The sequence below is a fragment of the Pipistrellus kuhlii genome, unplaced genomic scaffold (genome assembly GCF_014108245.1).
Source record: "Pipistrellus kuhlii isolate mPipKuh1 unplaced genomic scaffold, mPipKuh1.p scaffold_m20_p_11, whole genome shotgun sequence".
Classification (NCBI taxonomy): domain Eukaryota; kingdom Metazoa; phylum Chordata; class Mammalia; order Chiroptera; family Vespertilionidae; genus Pipistrellus; species Pipistrellus kuhlii.
In genome coordinates this window covers 23,795,188-23,821,869 of record NW_023425416.1, presented here as the reverse complement: position 1 = coordinate 23,821,869, position 26,682 = coordinate 23,795,188, and the positions used below count along the sequence as shown (strand labels likewise).

Genomic DNA, 26,682 nt, shown 5'->3' with positions numbered 1-26,682 from the left:
TTGCTACAAGCCTGCTCTAGAGCCACCTGTGTCACCACCTGATGGATTCCCTTCATTGTCCTGGCCCAGCAAGGGACCTGAGCTCCCCTGTTCCTACGGGTCAGTTCACCTTATTGTGGCAGCCCCTCCCTGGTTTCACATTCCTCCCGCTCTGAGTCCGAAAGCATTTTGTTATTCCCGCACGGCTGGTCTCTGTGGTTAGGCTGCTCAGCCTGCCGTGTCTGCCCCGGCCTGTGTCCCATCTGCCTTTGTTTGCCACTGGACTCCTGCCCTGTCCAGCTAACTGGCCGCAAGGGAGTCTGGGAAATACGATCTCGGGTGGGTGGCCCTGTATCCAGCTAAAGCCTGGCGGCCTCTGCTAGGAAGAAGGAGAGAAGAGACCTTGGTGGACCGGGTGTCCTCCACAGTGAGGAGGAATAACCTGACGGGGGGCCGGGGGCCGCCTTCCGGGGTGCGGCCGGGGGTTTAAGCCACAAGAGCCAGGCTCGCCGGGCCACCTGGAACTCGGTGCTGCTTCTGACCTGGCCTGGCCTCTCTTCTGGTCGGTCAAGGGACGTGAACCAAGTGGTGTTTAGAGCCTCTCAGAGTCTGACTTTGCCTGCCATGGTCCCGCAGGCATTTTGTTTCCGAATGGGGGGTAAAGACAGGGGCAAGAAAGGTGAGTATTTCACATGTGGGTGGTGGGCATTAAAGCCATAGGAGAAATCATTGCTAACTTTTTAAAAACTATATATTTTATTGATTTTTTTTTTTTTTTTTTTTACAGAGAGGAAGGGAGAGAGATCGATGAGAGAGAAACATCAATCGGCTGCCTCCTGCACACCCTGTACTGGGATGTGCCACAACCAAGGTACATGCCCTTGACTGGAATCGAACCTGGGACCTTTCAGTCCGCAGGCCGACGCTCTATCCACTGAGCCAAACTGGTTTCGGCAATCATTGCCTATGAGGTGGACTCTATGCTTGTTCCCATTTTAGAGATGAGAAAACTGTGGCTCAGTAAGGCTTGGAGATGGGCTTTAGGCCTAGCCAGCTGACCCCTGAGCCCGTGTGCTAACTGCGTGGTAAGGGAAGGACTGGGACAAGGAGTGGGATTTGTGGGGTGTGGCCAGATCATACTGAGCCCTAAAAAGCAGGACCAAAGAGCATTGGGCCTGATGCTGCCTTTGCCCTGAGCCAGCTTTGGGACTGATCTGCAGCAATGATGTCGTCCCCACCCCGAGTGGTCACCCCGGAGCCAGGAGGCGGTTGTTGCCATTCCCCAGAAGACGGGCTGTTCCACAGGAGCAAGGACACGTGTGAGAGAGGAGCCCTGGGCGTGTCCGCTTCGAGTTCAAGGGGAGCCCCCATGGCTAACGGGCGTCCTTTAAGGTGCTGCCCCGCTCAGGAGCAGGGAGCCCTCTGGGCCTGCTCCCATCCAGTATTCCCGAAGGAGGCTGGTGCGAGAAGAGACAGGACCCTGGCTACAAAACGAGGCTCAGTCCACAAGGTTGTTCTGTCTCTCAAGCTGGCACTGCCTGGTGGCACGGATCCTGGGACCAGTCCCCATCCCCGCTCAGACCTGGAGATCAGTGGCTTTGTGTCCTGAGGGGTCTCCGAAGGGTGTGTTGGGTCCCCTTAGCAGTGCCACTCCTTGGGGTGGGTGTGCGTGCTGGCCTGGGCAGGGGGAGTGAGACCTTCGCAGCTCCCCTGCCCGTGGGTGCCAGGCCAAAGGCAAACCTCTCCTATGGGGAAGCAGACCCAGACAAGGAGGGGTTCCTCAGTCCAGTCAAAAGGGGCCTCTGGGCAGCCATCTCTCCCCTGACATGGCAGACTCAATGCACATGCAGCTGTTGGTTGGCATCTGAACTCACCCACCTCCCTGCTCTGGCTTATTTACAAACAAGGCAAACTCTCCCGCCACCCCCAACAGCCAGGACATCCGTACAGTCTTACTCAGCGCTGTTTCTTTGGTTCCTTCTGTTTCTCTAAAATGCAATTACACATGCAGTCGCTCCAATCTGCTCTTCAAGAATGTGCTCTGGCTGAGCCTCCTCGATCCTGCTTCCCATTACCCCTGGTTTCATATGGCCTAACGGTCTCCTTATAGTAACTTGCTGTTCCACTGATCAGAGCTTCCTTTTTTTTTTTTTTTCCATCTTAAAAAAAAAAAAACCTTTTCATTTCAAATGTACACACAAGCAGAGCAGATCATATAACACACCCTCAATGCTCACCCAGTTTCAACCGTTGTCAACATTTTGCCATTCTCGTTTCATTAATTCCTCCTTCACGCCCCCCACCCCACTATTTTAAAGCAATTCCTAGCCCCCCTATACTTTTTTCCTAAATACTTTTGTGCACTTGAGCAGAGCCTGTGCTCAGGGTCCTGCTTCCTGTGTCCTCAGCACTTGAGACGCTTCCCTACACATACCGGCCCTTGGGAAGTACGCTCTTTTGAACCGGCTGGGTGACCAGATGAACAAATTGCTTTCCGCCGTTAGAGCTGAGCCTGCACAAGAGCTGGGGTTTGAACAGCTGGGCTGTGAGTGAGTGCCGGGAGCCCACGGCTTCCTTAGTGCCTGTGCCCCTGCCCGGGGTTTTCAGGAGTCTGTCCTTCAGCAGACGTTACTGCTGGTTTACTCTTAGCCGGGTACCTTGGATTCTGTAGTTAAACTATTTTGAGAGGTGACCTTGGACAGGGAGGACTATTGAGATATAGACTCGACCTTTGCTAAGTTCATATTTATTTCACAATTACACACTTGGGTTTGGGTGTGTGTGTGTTTTAATTATATAATGCTGTATTTACTTAAGCCAAAATGATTAGGACCAAAAAAATTAAGATAAAAGTACATAATGCATCTAAAGCATTTTCTTTAATACCACCTTTCTCCCTTGGTAACGGTATTTTGACGGCACAAACGAGAGGAGATAATTGGATACACGTTTCTCTTTCCAGCCGTCATGGTCATATTTCAAACCGGGGCGTCTGTACACGTCAAAGGGGACCCTGAGACCCGTCACCAGGCGGCGCGTGTGGCTCTGACCCGGTGACACTTGGGCTGTGGACGTCTCTGTGGCGGAATGGGAGCTTGTACACCTGCCGCTGAGGCGTCCCTCTTAATTCAGAAATGCTGTTTGCCGCAATAGAATGGGAAATGCCTATGAACTAGTACTTCTTTTTTTTCAAAATTATATTCAAAAAAGATTTCCTCTTACTGTTCCAATCTGTCGTGACGCTGCGTTGCAGTGGCTGTTTCATTGTGTGCCGTTTCGTCGGGGATCCAGAGCGACGATTTTACTTCTGGGTTTAAGATTCTTTTACCGCGTGGGTTCAGCACATCGGACTCAGGCCGCGCCCAGGCCACCTCCGATGCCTGGCCACTGCTGTCTGTTCAGCCTCGGACACCAAAGAGTTGTTTCCACGGAAGTATTTACAGGAATTGGGTTTGGTCGTGATGCCACAGTGGGTCTAGGCAGGCGTCTTCAAACTACGGCCCGCGGGCCACATGCGGCCTGCAGAGGAGTCTGATCCGGCCCGCCAGGTGTTTTGGGCAGTGAGCGCAGCCGAGGTGTTACAGTAGGAATTAGCAGTTCATATAGTCCGGCCCTCCAGCTCTCTGAGGGACCGTGATCTGGCCCCCACTTTAAAAAGTTTGAGGACCCCTGGAGCACCTTCTGCATGCAAAGCCCTGGGGCCGGAGAGGCGCTGGGGCCGGAGACGAGGGAGCCGTGCTGAAGGAGGTGGCGGTCCCACGTCTCCGCCGGCTGAGGGGCCAGTGCCTCTTCCCAGGGGCTTCAGCCTCTGGGCTGCGAGTGAGCAGGCCATGGACCCGGAGACGTGGCTGTCACTTCGCATGACTGGACGGGTCTGGTGGAGAGTCCAGAGGAGCTGCAGCCTCCCCAGCGGGGTGTGTGTGTGTGTGTGTGTGTGTGTGTGTGTGTGTGCGGGCTGCGTGCAGACCACCGTGGAAGGAATGTGGCCAGAGGGACCCACAGATGGTGTGGCTCCCTGAATGGTGGCCTGAGCCTCCTTGCAAGGGATGGAGAAAGAGAAAGGGGTCTGTGGAGAGTGGGGCCCGAGCTTGGGCCAGAGACGGAGAGAAAAAAAGTAAAAACAGACGCGTATACTACATGTACAGCATTTTCTTTAGTGCCGCCTTTCTGTCTTGGTAATGGCATTTTAACGACACCAATGAGGGACAATTGATATGGTCATCTTTAAAACCCTAGTTCTGTACGCCATCTACAGGATTTAGGGCTTTAATTGGTAATCTCCTCTTCTTAGGATGGGGCCCCACAGACGTGGACACGGCTGTGCCAGGCAGGAGAAGCCGCGGCCATGTCGGGCCCCACAGCTGAGTCAGCCCCAGGGAAGTTCTGCCAGGAACCGGCTGCAGACGTGGCTGCCTGCCCTGACCGTTGGGCTGGGCGGGGAGCAGGGACGTGGCCGGTGGCCAGGCTTTGGAAGAGGAAGAGCCTGGGACAGAAGCAGCAGCGCCGGGGAACGGGCAGATCTTTGTGTTTTGAGGCTGGTGCGGAGTCCCCAGGTTCCCGTGACTCCCCCAGAGCTGGGGAGCCCAGCACAGCACAGCATCTCCGTGCCACACAGTGACGACAGCTGTTCCTCCCCACACGCCCCCCCGGCTCTGTCACACGCTCAGCCCCCCTCTGTTCAGGAGCGGATCCCAGTGCCTGAGCAGCGAAGCCAGTCCGCTGTGAGGACGGCACCCAGAAACCACGTGGCCGGGCAGGGGATTGTCACCGGGGTGCCAGTCCCCTTTCCACCGTGTCAGGGCTCCCGTCGGTCTCTCTCACAAGGAATTGTTCCCCGAGAAAGACACACCCCAGGGCAGAACCGTGTCCCCGGTTCCCACGTTGGTCATGAGCAAGGACAGGGTGTGCTTGCACATGCATGCACACACACACGCATACACACATTCACACAGACACACACACACACACACACACACACACTGGATGGCATCCTAGTTCCAGCTGCAAACACACACATCTTCCCGTCCATGTGAATTTTGGATTATGTCATCATTATAGTAATTTTTTCTATTTTTTTAATTAAGGACAAAGCATGGCCTTTCTCTCCTAGTTACCTGAGGAAACAGGCTCCAGGAGAAAGCCTGTGCGCATCACTCCCAGGGCTGTGGTCACGCCAAGCTGGTCCCTTGCACAAGCAGAGGCAGTGGGGTTGACTCTGACCATCACCCCACACCTGGCAGCTGCCACGGGAGAGTCAGGAGGGGAGGGGGGCACAGAAACCCAGACAGCATCGAGGGGAGGGGTGGGTGCTCCCAGATCGAGGCCTGTGTCGTCAAATGCTTGCAAGCATCAGATACGCAGAGATGTCCGGATCCTGAGAGCTAAAAGCAGTAAGGCGGTCACGTGATCCCAGCCATCTGGTTAACCCAGCGTGTCCTCAGTATTTTAAGTCTAGAACTAAATATAGCCCCCTTTTTTCCCCAAATAGTGCTCCGCTTATTGAAGAATGCAGACAAGAGGGAGCTTTGCAAACGACGCCTGCAGATGAGGGTGTGGGGACTAAAACCTGGCTTAGAAATTCTTGGTGCCCTACCTGGTTTGGCTCAGTGGATAGAGCATCAGCCTGCGGACTGAAGGGTCCCGGTTCGATTCCAGTCAAGGACACATGCCTAGGTTGCAGGCCTGATTCCCAGTAGGGGGCGTGCAGGAGGCAGACAATCAATGAGTCTCTCGCATCATTGATGTTTCTATCTCCCTCCCCCTTCCTCTCTGAAATCAATTAAAAAAAAAAAAAGAAGAAATTCCTAGTAAAGGTGCTAGGCATTTCCTCTTTGTTGTATCAGTGTATTTGTTTTATACCAAGCTCCAAGAATGTAGTGGCTTAAAACCGCACCCGTTATATTTGCTTGGGCTGTGCGGGTTGGCCACATGGTTCTTTGAGCCTGGGCTGACCCTCCTGACATCCGTCTGCTGGTGGCGTGGCTGGGCTGGATGATCCGGGACGGCCTTGCTCACAGTGTGGTGCCTGGCAGGCTGGCTGTCTGCAGCCCTGCCTGCACCTGGTGTGTCACCTGCCAGCTGCTAGCCCCGTGTCTTCACCTGGCGGTCTTTGAGTTCCAAAGGCAGCGAAGGAGGACAAGCCCCAAAGCATGAGGACTTTCCAAGCCTCTGCCTGCTGCTCACCAGCTGTTGTCCCATTGGCCAAGGCCCGTGGTCGGCAAACTGCGGCTCGAGAGCCACAGGCGGCTCTTTGGCCCCTTGAGTGTGGCTCTTCCACAAAATACCACGGCCTGGGCGAGTCCATGTTGAAGAAGTGGCGTTAGAAGGAGTCTAAAGTTAAAAAATTTGGCTCTCAAAAGAAACGTCAATCGCTGTCCTGTTGATATTTGCTCTGTTGACTGATGAGTTTGCCGACCACTGGCCAAGGCCAATACCTATGCTAAGCTTGGGGTCGGTGTGGGAGGAGGCCATACAAGGCCATTGATCCAGAAAGGCACGAGCAAATTGGGAGTCACCGCGGCAATGACTGCACCATGCTGTCAGCCTGAGAGTGTACCCAGCACATAGCAGTTGTTTCCACCCCGTGCCCACGTGAAGACAGCTCTGAACTGTCTTGCGGTTCCTCCCCGTATGCAAAGGCCGCGAGTGTCTGGTAAAACCAAAGGGCGCAGACTCACTCGTTCTAATAGCCGCAGCTGCCAGTAAGTGTGATGGCAAAAATCCCCCGAGTGACTGGAGGCAGGAAGTGGTGGAGGGGCCAGACCGGGCCCAGCACCAGAAGGCAGGCCCTGACCTCCTACAACCAAGAGGCTTGTCTGCTCTCCGAGGGGCTGAAGCAAGAGAAACCACCCCCCCCCCCGCCCCCAGGGCACGGAGGGGAGTGTCCCCGGAAAAGTGCCGACGTCATGGGACACGGGGCACTGGCCCTTCGGGGGGAGCAGTCACCAGAGGGACAGAAGCAGTGTCCCTTTGAAGGTGTAACATTGGGGTCTGTTGGTTAACAGCAACGCCGGTTGCCAGATGTGCAGACCCCGTTGTGAGGTGCGTGTGTATTTACGTCAGTCTCTGAGCGGATGTCCTCTGACTTTTCTCTGGAAGGAGAGGTTCTCAGACTCCTTTGCAGGGCCCTTGTGGGGGTGGGGGTGGGGACGAGGGGACTCCAGGGCTCTGGCCCCTGCTTCACGCCCAGCAGCTAGGCTTTAACAACACAAAACAAAACAAAACAACAGCTTTACTGAGCTAGAATCCACATAGCGTACAAGTCACCTGGTGTGCAACTTAGTGGTTTTTCGTATATTCACAAAGCGGTGCAACACTCACAGCATCGGCAGGTGAGCTTTTATCCGGCCATGTCCGTCTGGGCTCTGAAGGGAGGTTGTGTTTGAAGGTGGAAAAGATTCTGCTGGCAAAACCCGGTTGGAAATGACTGTTCTAATTTTATTCTGGTTGAAGAACCGTTTCTAAAGAGCGTGATGTTCGCGTTCTACTTCAAATGCAAATGAGACCAGGAAATAAACGTGGAATCTGAGAGCGATGGGGAAAAGCCTATAGGGAACGTTCCCTTTTCCTTTCCTTCCCAGCAGGGTCATTTAAGGCCATTTGCAACATTTTTTTAGAGCCTTGTGCACAGTTCTGAGGCGGGTGGGGCTGCAGGGAGACCTGTGGAGGCAACTGAAATAGCTAAGTGGTCAAGTGGGGGGAAGGTCTTCAATTAACAGAAAGGGCTGCTTATAGGAACAAGTCCCCAGGTACCCTTGCCCCCCCACCCCCAACCCCTGCCCTAAAGACATTACTGTGGCATACATCGCAGTCATTGGCATTCAGGTTAATCTTAAAAATAAAGAAGGCCAGAGGTCATCTTAGCAAAATGTTCATTAAAAAAAACAGAGGCAGCCTTAGCTGGTTTGGCTCAGTGGATAGAGTGTTGGCCTGCGAACTGAAGGGTCCTGGGTTCAATTCCTATCAAGGGCATATGCCTAGATTGCAGGCTTAATCCCCTGTAGGGGGTGTGCAAGAGGCAACTGATCAATGATTCTCTCTCATCATTGATGTATCTATCTCTCCCTCTCCCTTCCTCTCTGAAATCAATAAAAATATATTTTAAAAAAGAACAGAGAGAGAGAGAGAGAGAGAGAGAGAGAGAGAGAGAGAGAGAGAGCGAGCGAGCAGTTGGGGGTCAGAATGGGGTGAGCGTGAGCTGGTCCCAGAAACACTTCCCCATCTGGCACACCGCACTAATAAGTGCTCGATAAACTTCCTTTACCATTTTCTTTGGAAAGGTCGCGCTGTAAAGTATCATTCCCCGTCCATATCAGATAAACGAACCATTCACGAACCGGTTTCCTCCTATTAATCTGACCCGTTCTTGGCGGCCTCATGTGGGGGCAGAGGCGGAACCCGGAGCTCCCGTTGTTCTCCCCCTAGGACTCCCGCCTGCCTGCCTGCCTGCCGGAGGCCGGGGCTCATTGGATGGTTTTCGCCAGCCGCCAAACTTGGTTTCCCCGCTCAGAACACAGGCTTATTGCCTCTGCTTTATTCACAGGGCATGTTCCCGGTTTGAGGTGACGCCATGAAGAGGAGACAGAACAAATAAGAATGCTTTTCCGCAATCGCTTCTTGCTGCTGCTGGCGCTCGCTGCGCTGCTGGCCCTCCTGAGCCTCAGCCTGCAGTTCTGTGAGTATCCGGGAGCGGGCGGGAGGCTCACTCTGAAACGGGGTCCTCCAGGCCAGCAAGGAGGCCCAAAGCCCGTGTCCTGGATCCAACTGGGCAGTGGGGGTTGAAAACAAACGTGTCTTTTTATTATTGGATGGCTGGGAGCAGGAGTCCTCAACCCCTGAACGGCTCTGGCATCTTTCCTGGCCCAGGGACAAGCACGCTCACTAGGCCTTGTGACCCAGGTCTGGCTTCTGCACAGATTCCTAAACTGCCTGGCTATTCCCGGATTCTTAGATTCCCGGAGACACTGAGTGGCCCAGCCTGTTTTCCCGTCATGCCAAGCCTCTCCGAGCTGAGGTAGTTGACCTTCTGGCTGGTCCTCTGCGGGTTGTGTCTGTTTTATGTGCAGTGGGCAGTGGGTCGGAGTTGTCGGGGAGGGTGGGGGCATTAGGTATGAAGCTCGGCCCCCTGGGCAGCAGGGGAATTGCCTGTGGAGGGCGAGGCAAGAGCTCGGCGGGTGAAGCCAGGCCCCAGTCCTCCCTGGGAGCCGGTGCTCGGGCTGGGCCCAGATCCGTGCACCGCCCGCAAGCACAGATCCGGCCCTGCAGCCCTTGGCTGTAACCTCTCCGTGGCGGCCCATGGTCTCGGAGTCCCTTCGCCATCCTGTGGCCTCCCTCCCCGTGGAATTGATGACACAGCCTTGCCCAGTTGCCTGGCATTCTCTCCATATCCAGCTGTTCTGTGCCCGGATCCCGCCGGCTCCGCTGCTTGGAGCGCTCTCCTCCTCGCCTCCCTACCTCCCTCCCCCTAACCCCCTCTACTCAGCCCTTTTCGCCTCCAGGAACCTTCCATGGCCCCCAGCGGAGTCTGGTGCTTCTTTGGATGTACATTGTCCTGACTCTGTTTCCTTTTTGGTTTTTTTTTTTTTTTTTGCTAGAGTTTTGTATTTATTTTATTTATTGTTTAAAGTTTTACATATGTCTTCTTTCCCCCCATTGATCCCCTCCCCATTCCTTCCCAGCCTGGGCAAGCCCTCACCACCCCAGTGTCTGTGTCCATTCGTTATGCTAATATGCATGCATATAAGTCCTTTGGTTGCTCTCTAACCACCACCCCCCCCTTTACCATTTTTCTCTAGATCGATCTATTCTTGTTCATCAAATTATGTTGATAATTATATCCCACACTAGAGGCCCAAGGAACAGAGATTCGTGCAAGAATGGGCCTTCCTTCCCCTGGCTGCCGGCACTGCCTTTGCTCCGGCTGGAGCCGCCTTTCTGCTTTCCCACGCTGCCCAGAGGCCCAGGGAAGCTGGGGCAGTGCGGGACACCTGAGTCCGCAAGTGTCCCACCCTGGCGCTTGGAGCCTGTGTATGCAAATTAACCTGTTATCTTTGTTGGGTTAATTTTCATATTCACTCCTGATTGGCTGGTGGGCATTGTGAAGGTATGGTCAATTTGCATATTTCTCTTTTGTTAGTGTAGAGATGAGTGAGATCATGTGATATTTATCTTTCTCTGACTGGCTTATTTCACTTAGCATAAAGCTCTCCAGTTCCATCCATGCTGTTGCAAATGGTCAAAGTTCCTTCTTTTTAATAGCGGCATAGTATTCCATTGTGTAGATGTGCCACAGTTTTTTTAATCCACTCATCTGCTGATGGGCACGTAGGCTATTTCCAAATCCCAGCTATTGTAAATTGTGCTGCTATGAAAATAGGGGTGCATATATCCTTTCTGATTGGTGTTTCTGCTTTCTTGGAATATAGTCCTAGAAGTGGGATCACTGGGTCAGATGAGAGTTCCATTTTTAACTTTTTGAGGAAACTCCATACTGTTCTCCACAGTGGCTGCACCATTCTGCATTCCCACCAGCAGTGCAGGAGGGTTCCTTTTCTCTGCATCCTCTCTAGCCCTTGTCGTTTGTTGATTTGTTGATGATAGCCATTCTGACAAGTGTGAGATGGTACCTCATTGTTGTTTTGATTTGCATCTCTTGGATGATTAGTGACTTTGAGCATGTTTTCATATGTCTCTTGGCCTTCTGTATGCCCTCTTTTGAAAAGTATCTATTTAGATCCTTTGACCATTTTTTGATTGGGTCGTTTATCTTCCTTTTGCTAAGTTGTATGAGTTCTCTGTACATTTTGGAGATTAAACCCTTATCTGAAATATTATTGGCAAATATGTTCTCTTATGCAGTGGGCTTTCTTGTTTTGTTGATGGTTTTTTTTGCTGTGCAGAAGCTTTTTATTTTGATGTAGTCCCATTTGTTTATTTCCTCCTTAGTCTCCATTGCCCTAGGAGCTGTGTCTGTAAAGATATTGCTATGACAAATGTCTGCTATTTTGCTGCCTATGGAGTCTTGTAGGATTTTTATGGTTTCCCATCTTACATCCAAGTCCTTTAGCCATTTTTGAGTTTGTTTTTGTGTGTGGTGTAAATTGGTGGTCTAGTTTCATTTTTTGCATGTATTTGTCCACATTTCCCAGCACCATTTATTAAAGAGACTGTTTTGACTCCATTGTATGCTCTTGCCTCCTTTGTCAAATATTAATTGAGCTCAATGACTGACTCTGTTTCCTTCTTGCACTAAACCATGCACTGTCATCATTTTCAGTTCTTGTATCTTTTCCTCCTTCGCGATCGCCTGCTCTGAGAGAGGGGTCCGCACCGTGTTTCCCTCGGTGCCCGAGGAGCCGCACTGCCCACCACACAGGAGGTGTGTCATGGTGTTTGTGAGGGGGATGAATGAATCTCCGCCTGCTCTGAGAAGCAGGCTCCCCCTGCTCCCCTTTCCCCATCTGCACTGTGCTGGGAATGGTGTTCTTGCTGCCGCCTGCCTTCCCTCCGTCTACCTCCTCGCCCTTGTGGGCGGGAGCCCACAAGTGGCTGGCACCCATCACCGCCTCCACGGATGGCTCTGTGAGGAGGTGGCCTTTCTGCCGCAGTCTGAATGATGGGAGACGAGCAGGTGGCCTGGCGAGAGGGATGTTCCACTTGCGCCGAGGAATGTGGGAAAGACTTGGCATTTGCCGAAACCGGATTGGCTCAGTGGATAGAGCATCAGCCTGGGGACTGAAAGATCCCAGGTTCGATTCCAGTCAAGGGCATGTATCTTGGTTGCGGGCACATCCCCCAGTAGAGGGGATGTGCAAGGAGGCAGCTGATCGATGTTTCTGTCTCATCAGTGTTTCTAATCCTCTATCCCTCTCTCTTCCTCTCTGTAAAAAAATCAATAAAATATATTTAAAAAGAAAAAAAAAAGAAAGAAAAAAGACTTGGCATTTGGAAAAGGCGGTCTGAAGAGAGGAGGCTTTGAGCAAGTTTCCCTGATCCACCTCCAGTGTGTGTCGGATTCCACGCACCCATCTGGTGCCTCTGACAGCCTATTTCTAAATCCTAGAAAGAATTTAAAGTACTCATCCATCCAGAATTGGAAAAGCCTTCAAGATTAGGCTCCCTTAGGAAGTTTAAAGATACTCCAGATGGTTAACGAACCATAACGTAGGAATCCTTTCCAAAAAGCTTGCTGGGACTCCCGGTTGTTTGATTGTATAGGGCTTTTCATTAAAAATTTTCCATCCCTGGGCTGCAGAGGGGGAGGTTCCAGCCCGCCTGGATTTCCTCTCCGAGACGCAGCCGGGACCTGGGACGTGAATGGGGGTGACTTGTGTTCGCCGCGTAGCTTTCGCATGAGGTGGTTCCCACGTCACTGAATTGGCCTGTGTGTGTGTTGCTTATATAACTCTTGTGAAAGTCCCTTCTGTTTTAGGAGAGCCAGTTTGCAGCCGTACTTTCTGGAAGGAAAAGTTTTTCAGGGTAAACGAGCCTGCGTGGGCCTGAGCTCTCTCCTTCTTGGATGCCTTGCGGCGCGGATCGCCGTTGAGATATGGATGCTCTTGCTGCCCTTCTGCTTCTAGGTAACATGGGGCTTTGGCATTTATCCGGGTCTGTGGCGATGGAGCGCAATTGCTTTATTTATTGAATTGCTTGGTTTGGGTGCGCATTTTTATGGTGTTAGAAACTTCACTGATTTACGATACAAAGATATATGCTTCTGTGCCACTTAACGTTTTCATTCCTACCCTGAAATACGGGGACTTTCTCTTCACCGTTTCTTTTGGCGAGTTTTTTGAATATCAGATTATTTCAAGACATTTCGGTGGAGGCAATCAGATAGAACTTGGTTTGCTCCTGCTTTAAGGAAGCAGTACCATCTACTTCTGCACCTTGGACTCTGTGTTTCCTTCTGTCCCGCTGGTAATTTTCTTCTCCTGAAGTTTTGAACGTGAGGAAGTTAGGACACAGGTTACAATGTTAAAAATCAGGTTTTTTCAAATAAGTCCCCCCCCCCTCCCTTGATGCAGAAAGTGTGTCCATGAACCCACATATATTTATTAAGTGCTTATGTGTGTTGGGCATTTTTCTCTACAATGTCAGGAGTAGAGGTGATCGAAAAAGGATAAAAAAAAAAAGTTAAGATAGTTTATAGTTTCTCAAAACCTGTTTATTTTAAGTGGTACTAATATCTTGCTGGATGCTAATAGCCTTTAGTGAAAATGGTTCGTTTTGTATTTTCAAGTCCTTGGTGTTTTTGAGTTTCGAAGTAGGGACATTCCGAGATTCCTGGTTTTTAAGTTGTAGAAGGGAGCGACGAGGCGTGCATATCGTTAGTTGTTCCGGTTAAAATGAACACTGAAGACCGAGGGACTCCTTCAGCGCCACAGAGAAAGGCCATCGGGCTGTGAAGACCCGTGAACAGTCTGTTGTTTTTCTTTCTCCTGCTCCTGTGTCATCGTCCACTTTCCTGCTTCCGCAGCCTTTCCCGGGCACTTATTTCACCCACATTTCACCGTCCCAACCCGCCTTCCCCGCAAGGTACTGGGACGGGAGCGGGCAGGCTCTGCAGTCAGCGCCCTGGGTTTGAAGGATGCTCTGCCTCTTAGCAGCTGGGCGCCCTTGGGCAATACCCCGGGGGCAAGCTTGACCTCCTGCAGCCTCTGTTTCTCCTGTAACATGGAGTTGATCCTTGTTGTTGTTACCATGGCTGTCGCTCTGCAGTGTTGGTGTGAGAACAGAGTGCTGGTGGGAAACCCCGTGGCTCCGGAAGCCTCATCAGTACAAACCTTTTCAGCAACAGTGCAGAGTCCTGGGCCATGCGCCGTCCCCAGAAACCAGAGCTCTTTGCCGAAACCGGTTTGGCTCAGCGGATAGAGCGTCGGTCTGTGGACTGAAAGGTCCCAGGTTTGATACCGGTCAGTGGCATGTACATTGGTTGCGGGCACATCCCCAGTAGCCGGTGTGCAAGAGGCAGCTGGTCGATGTTACTCTCTCATCGATGTTTCTAGCTCTCTGTCCCTCTACCTTCCTCTCTGTAAAATATCAATAGAATATATTTTAAAAAAAAAAGAAAGAAAGAAAGAAAGAAAGAAAGAAAGAAAGAAAGAAAGAAAGAAAGAAAAGAAAGGAAGAAAGAAAAAGAAAAAGAAACCAGGGCTCTTGCTGTTTCAGAGGCTGCTCTGAGGCTTATGTTACTTTAGCTATGTGTGTGTGTGTGTGTGTGTGTTACATCACACTTTATTTGTTTTTTTTTATCAGAGTTCAGTGGCCGTGGTAGTTCATCTAAATGGGCACATGGCGCCTATGTCTGGGGTCACCTTCTTCAGCCCAATTGACCAGAGCAGGTTCCAAGGGAGCATCAGACCTCCGGGCAGTTCCCTGCAGAGGGAAAGCCAGGGCTGTCTGCAGGAGCCCTTCCTGCAGGAGGAGTCGGGCCTGCTCCGCGTGGCCACGGAGACACATTGCAGTCCGCGTCCGCGTCACTTGGAGGTGGAGCGGGTGGGTGGTGTGCCAGCCCCGGAGCGCCGCTCGCTGAAGAGCAGGCTGTTAGGCAGCTCGTTGCACCTGAGGCCGTTTGAAGTCACTTCAGACGCTGCGGTTTTGTGACTCATGTGTTCCTTGTCGATCCAGGGTCCTGAGCATGCACAGCTATGTCCCTCTGCTGAGGTTCCTCGAGTTTGCAGTTTGCGAGGCCCTGCAGGTTGGTCTCCCCCCCCGGGCTGCAGAGAGCTCTGTGTCCGGTGGAGAGCCAGGAGCAGGTGCCTGGGGCACAGGGTGCCATGTGCTAGGACCAGTCAGAGGCGGCAGCATGAGAAAGGACAGGGACTCTGGAGCCAGACTGCCTCCCTGTCCTCCACTTAGTTCCCATCTCTGTGTCTCAGTTTCCTCCTCTGTAAAATGGGCATAATGAGAGTTCCTATTTCATAAGGTCGGCAAAGGATTCAGTCAAGTGATATTTATGCAAAACTTAGAATAGCGCCTGACACAGTAATTGCTGTGTGTGTGTTTGTTAAATAAAATGAAATAGGGAATTTATGGCAGGGTGATGTGGGAGGGTAGAGGGCAAGAAACCAACCTTGGAGGTCAGAGAAGACCCCCAGAAGGGGTTCATCTGAGCTTCAGCCTTGGGAGATGAGTCGGAGTTGGCCAACGAGGAAGCTGGGATGGGCATTCCTGGCATAAGGAGAAGGGAATGCAAAGGCAGAGCAAGAGGCATGGAGGCTAGCCACCTGTGGGCAGCTGTGACAGTGGACACAGGCCAGGGCACGGCTACCATCACCTTGTACCTTGCAGGTGCGGGGAGCCACCGAAGCAGGGATGAAACCATCAGATCTGTGTCTGGGAAAGGCCCCATTCGGTAGAGCGTTTAACAAGTGTGGTCTCCTGAGCACCTGACCAGAGTGGCCTAGGGGCTTGTTAGGATGCGTGTCCCAAAGACACACAGGGAGAGCGCCTTCTGGACCCCTCGCTGCAGACCCGCAGTCTTGGGGTGAGTGGGACCCAGAATCTGCATTCCTAACAGGCCCCAGGTTGAGCTTGGTGAACACAGTGTTGGGGGCTCCCTGTTCAGAGGCTGGTGGGTGGGAAATGCTGCAGGCAACCCAGGAGCATGTGGAAGTTTGGCTCAGGGAATTCAGTACATGCTTCCTTCCCCCGTGCACCCACGCATTCGTTCACGTACATGTCTCCTGTCCATAGGGGATACGTGTGCTGAAGGCTGAAGGAAATGCCCCGGACATAGACTAGGACCGAGGTCAGCAAACTGCAGCTCTTTGGCCCCGTGAGTGTGGCTCTTCCACAAAACGCCACTGCCTGGGCGAGCCTATTTTGAAGAGTGGCGTTAGAAGAAGTTTTAAGTTTAATAAGTTTGGCTCTCAAAAGAAATTTCAATCGTTGTGCTGTTGATATTTGGCTCTGTGGACTAAGGAGTCTGCCGTGCAGGGCTGATGGCTCTCGGGTCTGGATGAGGAGGCCCAGGGGGAGCACGCAGGGCAGAGGGAGAGGCAGGACAAGGTCCAGACAGCGAGGCGCTGGGGGCAGAGCAGGAGGGAGGGCGGGGGCACTGGGGTCCTGAAGGCACGCCCGGGTGGGTGTGAATGGGTGTGGCATCCCGCCAGAGGGTGGATATCAGGTACTGGGCGAGCCCAGGAGACCCTCTCGGAGCTCCTGTTTGGGGACGTGGCATCCTCGTGGGGAGACCAGGTCCCCAGGAGCATGTGGCAGCCACTCCAGACCCACCGCCTGTCAGTTTGATTTTGTTTGGCTCAACCTTGTTTTCACGTTTTAATATTTATTTACCGATGCTTTAAAACTGGGCAATTTCACCTAAACCTCCAACCCCTCCTTTACAAACCAGACCGCCCAGCCAGCCAACACCCACTGTCCCTGAGCAGCTGGGCGGGGCCGCCCTTAGCGAGAGTGAGCTCTCTCTCCGCGTTCCCACCCTCCCAGTCTCCTCAGCTCAGCTCCGGGCCTGGTGCCTGGTGGTGCCGATCCAGGGGAAAGAGGAAGTCTGGGCGGATCCAGGGGAAAGAGGAAACCTGGGCAGATCCAGGGGAAAGAGGAAGTCTGGGCGGAGGGGGAAAAGAGAGGCCGTGCAGGAGACAGAACAGCAGCAGAGGGGTGGGGCCCTGAGCCAAGGGAGGCAGGTAACTGCCCCACGTTCTCAGGTGGGCAGCTGAGGAGCCCAGCTTACTCAGCTCTGTGTGTGTGTGTGTGTGTGTGTGTGTGTGTGTGTGTGTGTATGGGGGCAGGAATATGTGGAATGTGAGTGTGTGAATGATGTGTGTGTGCTGAGCCTGAGTTGTGCGTGTGGAGTGTATATATGTGTGTGCGGTGTGTGCATGTGTGGTATATGTGTGTGCATGTGGGGTGTGTGCACGTGGGGGGGTGTTTGTGGGGTATGTGTATGTGGAGTGTGTGGGGATGGTGTTCTAGTATGTGGGGTGTGTGTGTGCATGTAGTGTGTGTGTATGTGGAGTGTGTGGGAGTGGTGTTCTAGTATGTGTGTCTGTGTGTGGGGGTGTGTGTGCATGTGGGGGGATGTGTATGTGGAGTGTGTGGGGGTGATGTTCTAGTATATGGGGTATGTGTGTGCATGTAGTGTGTGAGTGCATGTGGGGATGTGTATGTGGTGGTGTGTGGGGGTGGTGTTCTAGTATGTGGGGTGTGTGTGTGTGTGTGCATGAGGGGGATGTGTATGTGGTGTGTGTGGGGGTGGTCTTCTAGTATATGGGGTATGTGTGTGCATGTAGTGTGTGTGTGCATGTGGGGTGTGTGTATGTGGATTGTGTGGGAGTGGTGTTCTAGTATGTGGGGTGTGTGTGTGTGTGTGCATGAGGGGGATGTGTATGTGGTGTGTGTGGGGGTGGTCTTCTAGTATATGGGGTATGTGTGTGCATGTAGTGTGTGTGTGCATGTGGGGGATGTGTATGTGGAGTTTGTGGGGGTGGTGTTCTAGTATGTGGGATGTGTGTGTGTGTGTGTGTGTGTGTGTGCTCGCGCATGTGGGGGATGTGTGTGTGTTCTGTAGTCCCCGGCACCTTTCTTCCCTGCAGAGCCATCATTTTCCTGAGTCTTCCAGCCCCCATACTCCCTCCTTAGGCTGCTTTGCATCTGCCATATGCTAGGGAGGAGACCCGCCATGCTTGGCAGCACAGCGCAGGAATTAGAAGAAAATTGCCTCTGAGTAGGAAAGCTGGGGTCCCTGCAAGGACACACACCCGCCGGGGGTGTGAGTGCGACGCATGCCTTCCTGGTCCTTCAGGCCCTGGCTTCCCCGGCCTCCGTGCCCTGGAAGGCCCTCTCCGGAGCGCTTGCAGCTCCGGTGCTGAGGGCGTCCCCGAAGGTCCAAGGCCGCGGTGGGAGGCACCAGCCCCGTCACAACAGCCGAGACTGAGCTCCTCGGCTCCTGACCAGGCCACGCCCCACCGTCCGGCGGGCACTTTGTCCTTCCTTCCTCTGTGTCCGGTGTGTATTTTATGCAAAAAACATATGCCTCAGGGGAATGTGCAAACTTTGGGTGGCAAAGGTTTGGGGATGCAATCCTTAGACACCAAGGGTGGCCTGTTTTGTCTACTCTGTTTTAAAAGCTGCAATAAGGTGCTTCCCAGGTTTTTATTTTGGTGAGTTTGAGTCAAATAGAATGAGGAATTAATCATGAGGGCTTGCGTTTTTAACTGAAGAGTCCTGGCATGATATCCCCATAGCACCATTATCACTAACATTTTTTATTTCGTGTTTTTAAAATTAACTTTGATCCTTTCCTCAGAGGTTTATTTTCTGGCTAATTTCTGAGTTTCCTCTGAACACTTCATGTACAGCTACCACAGAGTTTAGTGTCTGGGTGAAGAAAATTCTGTAGATAAGCGACAACATTTATTCTGATGAATCAACTTTCATCACCACATATTAAGCTCATGTGCTTACACTGGAGGGGGTGGGAGTATCATGGAGCAGGGCCTTCGGACACATTGCATCTGTGGGGCATGGCTTGTTTTCTTCCTAGTGGCCTCCCTCCCTCCCTCCCTCCCTTCCTTCCATCCTCCTACCCTCCTACCCTCCTCCCATCTCTCCATTTCTTCCTTCCTTCCTTCCTTCCTTCCTTCCTTCCTTCCTTCCTTCCTTCCTTCCTTCCTTCCTTCCTTCCTTCCTTCCTTTTTCTCTCTTTCTCTCCCTCCCTCTTTCACCCTCCTATCCTCCCTCGATTCCTTCTTTCCTTCCTTCCTTCTTTTCTTTCTTTTTTTTCTCTTTCTTTCCCTCTCTCTCTCTCTCTCTCTCTCTCTCTCTCTCTCTCTCTCTCTCCCTCCTTCCCTCCCTCCCTCCCTCCCTCCCTCCCTCCCTCCCTCCCTCCCTCCCTTCCTTCTTTCTTCTTTCTTCCTTTCTTGATTCTGATCTTAGAGAATTTCTCCTAAGAATAGGTGTTTATTGCAGCCTTGCTTACACCAGAAAGAAGGGGGAAGGCAGCCAGTGTCCAACAGTACACTCCTGCATCCTTTACTCTGCGATTGCGTAGACCTGTATCCACCGACGTGGAAGCCTGTCATTAAATATTAACTTTACGTGGGAATCCATGTGTGTGTTGTGTGTGCACGTTGTAGTCAGCAGTAGTGTTAAGAAAGGGACTCTCCCATTGAGAGGAGATAAACTAATAAAACCAGAGAGAGTTAGTGAGAGTCGTCGTGAATTAAGGGGAGTGTTTGCGGATCGCCGAGGCTGTATGAGGAGAGACAGGTTAGGAGAGGAAGCTCCAGGACGTGTTCACAGGGCGGTGTCCACGGAGGGGGCGGGCCAGGCGCTCGGGGAGCCTGCCCAGGTGGAGCCTCGTCACAGCGCCCGCTGACCGGCTCGGGGCCCCACTCCCTGCTGTCTTGGCCGTGGAGCTGTTCCAAGCTGATGGCATTTTTAACAGAGAGAGAGAGAGAGAGAGAGAGAGAGAGAGAGAGAGAGAGAAAGAAAGAAAGTCGTGTTGAGTGCAGTAAGTGGTCATCAGAGTCCCCCCTTGTCCCCACCTTGAGGGAAGGGTTTGCACGGGGCAGTGAGTGAAGCTGATCAGGAATGAAGGCTTGAGAGCAGATTCTGGGTTTGTTTGTTTTTTGTTTTGTTTTTTTTTACACATTTTATTTTATATTGGTTTCTGGTGTACAGCTTACTGGTTAGGTAATCATATACTTTACAAAGCGTTTCTTTTGATGTTTCCGGTTCCCCACCTGGCACCATACATGGTCATTGTGCTATGTCTTCCTGTGTTTCCTGTGCTTTGCTTACTTCCCCGTGACAGTGTTGTAACTACCCCTGTGTGCTTCTTAGTCCCTTCACCTCTTCACCCCGTGCCACCACCAGTTCTCTGTTCCTACGGGTCCGGGTCCGCTTCTGTTTCACTCATCAGTTTATTCTGTTCTTTAGATCCCACAGAGAAGTGACATCGTACGTGTTTGTCTTTCTCTGGCTGACTGTTTCACTTAGCATAATGCCCTCTAGGTCCATCCATGCTGTCACAAACGGTAAGATTTCATATTCTTATGGCTGAGTAATATTCCATATGTAGGGTGCATATATACCACAGGTTGGTTTGTTTGTTTGTTGGTTTGTTTTTCATCCACAACGGCAGAACCCGAACCCTGAATAAGAGGGAAAGTCAGGTGTGCAGAGAGTCCTTAGCCTGAGTGCACAGATGTCCATATTGTCTTATGTGTTCTCAGGGGTCCCATGAAGCCCCAGAAATCAAAATAAAAAGTTTGAGTATATGGTTCTTTTTCCAGGGCGAGGAGCAGTAGCTTTGATATGATTCTCAGAGGCGAGGCAGAGCGGATGCAGGCCCTGAGACGGTTAAGGAGGCTGACATTCTCTCCACGGTTATGTGGGGAGGGAGGGAAAGGGGTCCTGTCCCGGAATCTCGGTGAAGTCTAGTTTCTGTCTGATTTGGAGACCTTGGTGCTTGCGTCACGTAACCCAGAGGACCCCGTTAGGTCAAGGCCAGTCGTCAGGGGATCCCCAGAGGCTGGACACGGGCTTGGACACAGGCCGCAGTGGACTCTGCTCCTACACTCTGGAAGTCCTGGGTAAGATATTAAATCTTACCGTTTGTGACAGCATAGATGGACCTACAGGTCATTACGCTAAGTGAAATAAGTCAGCCAGGGAAAGACAAACACCGTACGATGTCACTGACATGTGGATCCAAACAACAGGAAGACCTGCCGTCGGGTCTCAGTGGCAGATGTCAGAGGGCAGAGAGGAGGTAAGAGCTTGGGAACAGCCGAGGGCGGGAGCGGAGCCCCTGATCCTGGGTGTAGCACCCCCATTGTGATGTCCTGGCTTTCATCACTGGCACCCACAGCACTGACTGGATTCTGACAGTGGTTCCCCACGAGGCGGTGGGAGTGAGGAACGGGGAGTGACGAAGAGAGAGGGTAACAAGAAAAGGCTGGTCTTCAGTCGGGCGCGGCTGCTCCGCCTTGTCTGTGTGAGGCCGGATGTCTCAGCATGGACCGATGGGGGTGTGATTTTCCCATTTTACCTGCAAACCCGACTTCCACCCAGGCCTTTCCAAACAAATCGCCTGCGGCAAACAACAATGCGATGTGGTTCTGGCGTTGTGGTTCTGGTTGGCACTCGAGAATCCCACGCAGACGCTTTTATATTCAGCGCACGGTGGAGACAGATTGGGCATTTAAGGCAACTTAGTGGATTGAAGAGCACTGAGGGAATTGTGGGAATTGCCTGTGAGAACAAATCATTATTCCTTGGCAGGCGGGCGGAGGAGAGGGGATGGAGGAGGAGCTGTAGGTTACCGGGAGGAAGAAATCAGAGGAATCGGGTGGCAGCACGAGAGGCCTTTGTACAGAGGAAGGAAGTGATCCACAGCAAGCAGGCATGCTTGCCCGGGGTCACGGACAGCGAGGCAGCCACAGGGCCAGCACCTGACCCCAGGTCTTCGCGAGGGAGAGCCCCCAGCCCCACGCTGCCCCCCTGCCTTCAGAACCATGGACAGCTGTGGGGCAGGGGTCGCCGCGGACAGGCTATGGTGACACCGGAAAAGAGGAGCCCCAAGGAAGACCCCCATGGAGGCAACCAGCTCAGACGGAGGGTGAGGCAGGCCCGGGAGCCAGGAGGGTAAAAGCCAGAATGGTGGGGCCATGCCTGGGTCCCCTTCTCTCTTCTGGTGCAGTCCATGGTGTGACTTGGGGGACACCTGAGCCCAGAGCAGTCGAGACAGAGTTGAGCCAACATGCCAGCCCCCATCGTTCTTACCTTCGCTGGACACCTATGAGCCTGGAGGCTGCCTCACTCCCTGTGAGGCGGACTCTCCCCGTGGGAGCCTCTCTCTCTGGAAAGGGCCTTTATTGGCACAGTTGGCTCGTGTCAGGCCCCCATCCCTGGAGCAGTCAGCATGGCAAGCATAGGGGCCTGGAGGAGCAGCATGACAACCCCCCCCCCCACACACACACACACCAGCAGCTGGCATGGAGGAGGAGCCACTCCACCGAAGGAAAGGCGGGGTAGTGGTCTGACCCAGGGGTGGGCGCCCCCACAGTGCTCTATGGAAGTCGGGTTTGAGCCCTGGCCGGTGTGGCTCAGTTGGCTGGGTGTCGTCCCATGCACCGGAAGGTGCCAGTTCAATTCCCTGCCAGGGCATGTGCCCGGGTTGCAGGCTCAAGCCCCAGCAGGGAGCATGCAGGAGGTAGCCATCGATATTTCTCTCTCATATCAATGATTCTCTCTTTCTCTCTTCCTTTCTCTCTAAAGTCAATAAAAACCTATTTTAGGGTGGGGGGGAGATCAGTTTTGAGGCACTTGTAAAGGGCTCGCAGGTTCTTAAGGATGAAGAGGGCCAGGTAGGCAGCTGGATTTTTGTCCTCAGCCCTGGCCAGACCCCGACATGGGGAGATGAGCCAGAGACCACAGGCATTGGCTTGGTTCCCTGGAGGAAAGGCGCTGGCCTGTCTTTGGACAAGTCTGTGACGTCCCGGTAACGCGCTGGCTGCAGACACCTGGCTGCACCGTTACCTGCAGACCCTGACGATCACTGAGTTTGGGGAAGTACCCGAGGTGGCCTGAGGCCCCAGGCCAGAGAGGGGCTTGTGGGCTAGATCCTGGCCCTGCCTTTCTCTCCTTTTCTCTATTCCGTGGGGACCATCAATACAGGAAACAAAAATGAAAAGAAGCTAATCATCATGAGATGAGCCATCTCCTTCCGGACACGTGCATAGTGCTGGGCTTGGGGGCCACACCGTGCACAGCAGATGGTATTAAAGGAGATACGTCAGACCCCTGTGCCTAGCTCTCCGCAGATGCTCAGAGGCGGTGGTTTCCTTTCTCCGTATTTACTAGAATGCTGAAAGGTGTTGGGAAGGAGGTCATGCGTTTGAATGAATTTAGTCCTTCCTTCACCACCGTGAGGGAGGCCCCACGGGTGTCGCAGAATTATCAGCGAGCAGAGGGTTGTGGCGTCGAGAAAGAGGCGAGGCACCATGGGGCTCAAGAAACAGCTCTTGGAGGGAACTTCCACTGGCTTCTCGCTACACTGACGTCTATGCCGAGGGAAAGGATCGTTATTCCAGGTGGAAACCCAGCCACGCTTGGTGCCCACCTGTGACTGCGTGTGCCGTGACCCGCTTGACTTCCCTTGCAGTCCACCTGATCCCGGTGTCCGTAGCTAAGAATGGAGCGAGTAGCAAGAGTCGAAAGAGAATCATGCCCGACCCGGTGACGGAGCCCCCCGGGATGGACCCGGTGTACGAAGCTCTCTTGTACTGCAACATTCCCAGCGTGGCCGAGCGCAGCATGGAAGGTAGGCCTGCCCGCCCTGCCCAACGTGGTACCTGGACAGACACCCCTCTGGGATCTGGTTCCTCACCCAGCACAGCCTGGTGGTGAGGAGCTCCCCGGCCGGGGCGCAATTCCTGCAGCTGCCACTAGGCTGTGCACTTGAGTGAGTTCACTTCCTCACTTCTAGTGCATCACCCCCAGCTTTTCTTTCTTTTTAAAATTTTTTTATAATAAAAATATAAAATTTTTTTATTGATATTTTACAGAGAGGGAGAGAGAGGGATAGAGAGTTAGGAACATCGATGAGGGAGAATCATCCATCAGCTGCCTCTTGCACACCCCCTGCTGGGGATGTGCCCGCAACCAAGGTACATGCCCCTGACCGGAATCGGACCTTTCAGTCCTCAGGCCGACGCTCCATCCACTGAGCCAAATAGGTTCGGCCCCAGCTTTTCTGAGTAGACACTCTGGGGCTTAGGACGTCCTGCCTGTATCTTGCAGGAAAGGTGTGGGGAAATGTGATTTCCACGTTGAATTTTGCTTTTTTTTTTTTTTTTTTTTTGAGAATGTACCAAAGATTGGTGTTGAGTCTGCTTGTGCCCCGCCTTGTCTGATGAGAGATTTCGAGAGGACTCGTGTTCCCTGTTCACTGTTTCTGGGCCTCCCGTGGTCTGTGGATGTGAGCGAGGAGGACACAGGAATATTCCTGCTCACGCTTTCCTGGCCTCCAGCTGGCCACCACGGCCTCCCCGTGACTTGGTGGCCTGGTGCATGACCAGCCCACTCACGTCCTTCTGCCCTGCCACTGAGTCTGTTCAGAGGCACCCCACCCGAAACCCAGCCCAGCACCCTGCTCCCAGCACCCCTCCTCCCTTCAGTGCCGTGAAAAGAACCGACGCTTCTGAGTGATAACAACACACCGTCTCTGTCTCTCTTTATGTCTGTCTGTCTCCCGCAGGCCATGCTCCGCACCATTTTAAGCTGGTCTCGGTGCACGTGTTCATTCGACACGGGGACAGGTACCCGCTGTATGTCATTCCCAAAACAAAGCGACCAGAAATTGACTGCACTCTAGTGGCTGACAGGTAAATTGCACTTAAAAAAAAAAAAGGTTCCTTTTAAGAATCTGTTCTCTCTGTTCTAATCATAATACTGATGGGGGAACGAATGACAGGATGGGGACTGTGACCTGTCATGGAGCGAGTGCAGTTCACCAGGAGTCTGATCTTCAGAACAGTCCTGCAGGCTCCTGCCACCTCACCGTGGAGAAAACAGAGGCCCAGAGAGGTGAGGGCGCCTGTGTGAGCCGCACAGCAGGTGAAGCCCTGGCCAGTCAGAGGCCCACGCTCCCACCCTGCCGCCCTTCGGTTTGAGAAACGGCTGGGTGTGGTGCAGCGACCACTGGGTGAGGAGGAGTCCTCAGACCCGGCTCGGCTATTCCATTCCGAGCAGCCGCTGAGCCCCTCAGTGTCTGTGAGCCTCAGCCGTCTGTCTCTGGAATGGGACGGCGATGCTGACCACGCAGAGTTGTGGTGAGGCGTCCCTGGGACGACAGAGGAGAAAGAACGCCATCATTTACTTGCAAAGCCACACACAGGGATGATGCTCCTGCCAGCGTCCACAGGGGCAGAGACCGCCCGCTCTTGGTTGAGAGCGAGCCCTCGGGATGAAAACGAATGGAGAAGAGTGGGAACAGTGCCCATGGAAATGGCATGGCTCTACCTTCGGAGGCACAGCTAGCATTGAAAGCGATGGGCCAGGCCTCAGCCAGCGTGTCTGGGGACACGTCACCCCCCTCACAGAAGGTGCTGAGTGTGGAGAGGGACGGAGGGGAAGATGCTATGTCGGTGGGGCGCTCCTGGTTGCCAGCCGGGCCCCTGGCAGCCCGGTGGGACCACGGATTGCCTCCGGCCGCCCAGCTGTTCTTTCCAAGTGGCCACAGTGGGAACCCTAGCCGTTCAGGTTAACTCGGCCATCTCATTGTCCGGCGTCACAGAGAAGGCGAAGTGAAGCATCTTCGGTGGAAACATGAGATACTGGGCGCCTGCGGGCTTTCCCGTGTTGTTTCGTTTCCCGCCGGAGGTCACAATGCTCGCACTCCGGGCGTTTGTGTCTTCTGTGCTCGGCCAGCTGGGAGTCGTGTCCCAGAGCCTGTGTCAGGGTGCTCTCCTCCTCCCTCCTCCAGCCTCCTGTGTCCGCCTTCCCGGGAGGGCCTCTGCCCCTGCCAGTCCCACCTTTGCACCTGCCACCTGGCTTGCTTGTCCCCCACGCCTGCTTGGCTCACTCCCACAACTCCCTGCAGGGCCCCGGAGAGGCTGGCTCCCCCAGGAAACCTCTCCCTGTGGGTGAGAACGGGTCCTCGGCTTGTATCGGGGACCACGGCCATGCAGGGAGGAAGAAGAGCGGCTGGCCCTCGGAGACCTCCGGGCTGCTGTGCTAAAATCACGTCACCCGCTTAGCAAACTCTCAGCATGGACCGGGCTCAGTGCCTCACTGCAAACGAGACAGGAAGGCACACGGGGATGGTCCCTGAACAAAACGTTTCATCCTCGGACCTTAGCTGGCCTAAGGACGAGGGCCAGGGGGGAGGTCACTCACTGTGCCGGGCATTGACTCTTCTGTTCCTGGATCGTGGGGATGGGCTAGAGCCCCCGGAGTGGCAGGAGGGCACAGGGTGGGGTGCAGGGCAGGCAGCTTAGGGACGTGGGTTTGCTAGGTCGGGCACAGCAGAGTTTCTTCGTGTTAACAGCTGGCCTAGCCCTCCCTTTGCACGCTGGCTGGACATCCACCCTTTGAACAGCCCGGGCACAGACAGGCTCCTGGGCCTCTGAGCTGGCCGGACCCAAGACAGCCTCCAGGACTCATGGACAGCGCCCTGCCTCGTCCCCGGCTCCTTGCAGCTTCTGGTCCTCTTCCTCTGCCAGCGCTTCCGCTTCTCAGAAGTGAGAATTTGAGAGGTTCAGCTCAGACTAGGGGTCAGTCACTGCTGCTAGGAAGTCCCTGGGCACTTGGAGCTCTAGGGGCCATTCTAGCCGTTCCCAGAAAAGGGGCCTATTGGGCCGGGCCACCTGCCAGCGTGCAGGGCCTCCCCCACCCCCACCCCCTACCCCCCCACCCCTGTACAGCCTGGGACTTTACAGCTTGCCTTCCCAGCGTGACTGTCTCCGCCCTCCCCACATCACCAGCTTCTCCCGGGCTCTGGGTCTCACTCCTTCCTGTGTCGCCCAGGCCCGGCTCAAGCCTGGCAGGCAGTAGCTGTTGGACGGGTTTGGTTGCAGAGTGAATCCGGGATCTGGGTGAGACTCACAAGTCATAATTGCCTGCCGTGGGCTCCTATCAGATCGAAGGCTCCGCACGGATTTCTGGGGGCCGATCCACCCGGGAGGCCCATCCGCGCGCGTGTGTGTGTGTGTGTGTGTGTGTGTGTGTGTGTGT

General features: G+C 53.6%; 1 protein-coding gene across 3 annotated transcripts in view; it reads left to right on the top strand.

The window, feature by feature from the left end:
* The window catches only part of PXYLP1 (2-phosphoxylose phosphatase 1), a 64,236-nt gene that overhangs the window by 28,640 nt on the left and 8,914 nt on the right, over nt 1-26,682 (top strand). For 2 of the 3 annotated variants that reach the window (XM_045579237.1, XM_036431280.2), the window contains exons 2-4: nt 8,522-8,653; nt 23,111-23,269; nt 24,206-24,332. In XM_045579237.1, the coding sequence (XP_045435193.1) occupies nt 8,575-8,653; nt 23,111-23,269; nt 24,206-24,332 (365 nt within the window). In that variant the 5' untranslated portion in view covers nt 8,522-8,574. Of the gene's footprint in view, nt 1-8,521; nt 8,654-12,309; nt 12,558-23,110; nt 23,270-24,205; nt 24,333-26,682 lie in introns of those variants that run through there. The other variant, XM_036431281.2, reaches the window with a different exon arrangement.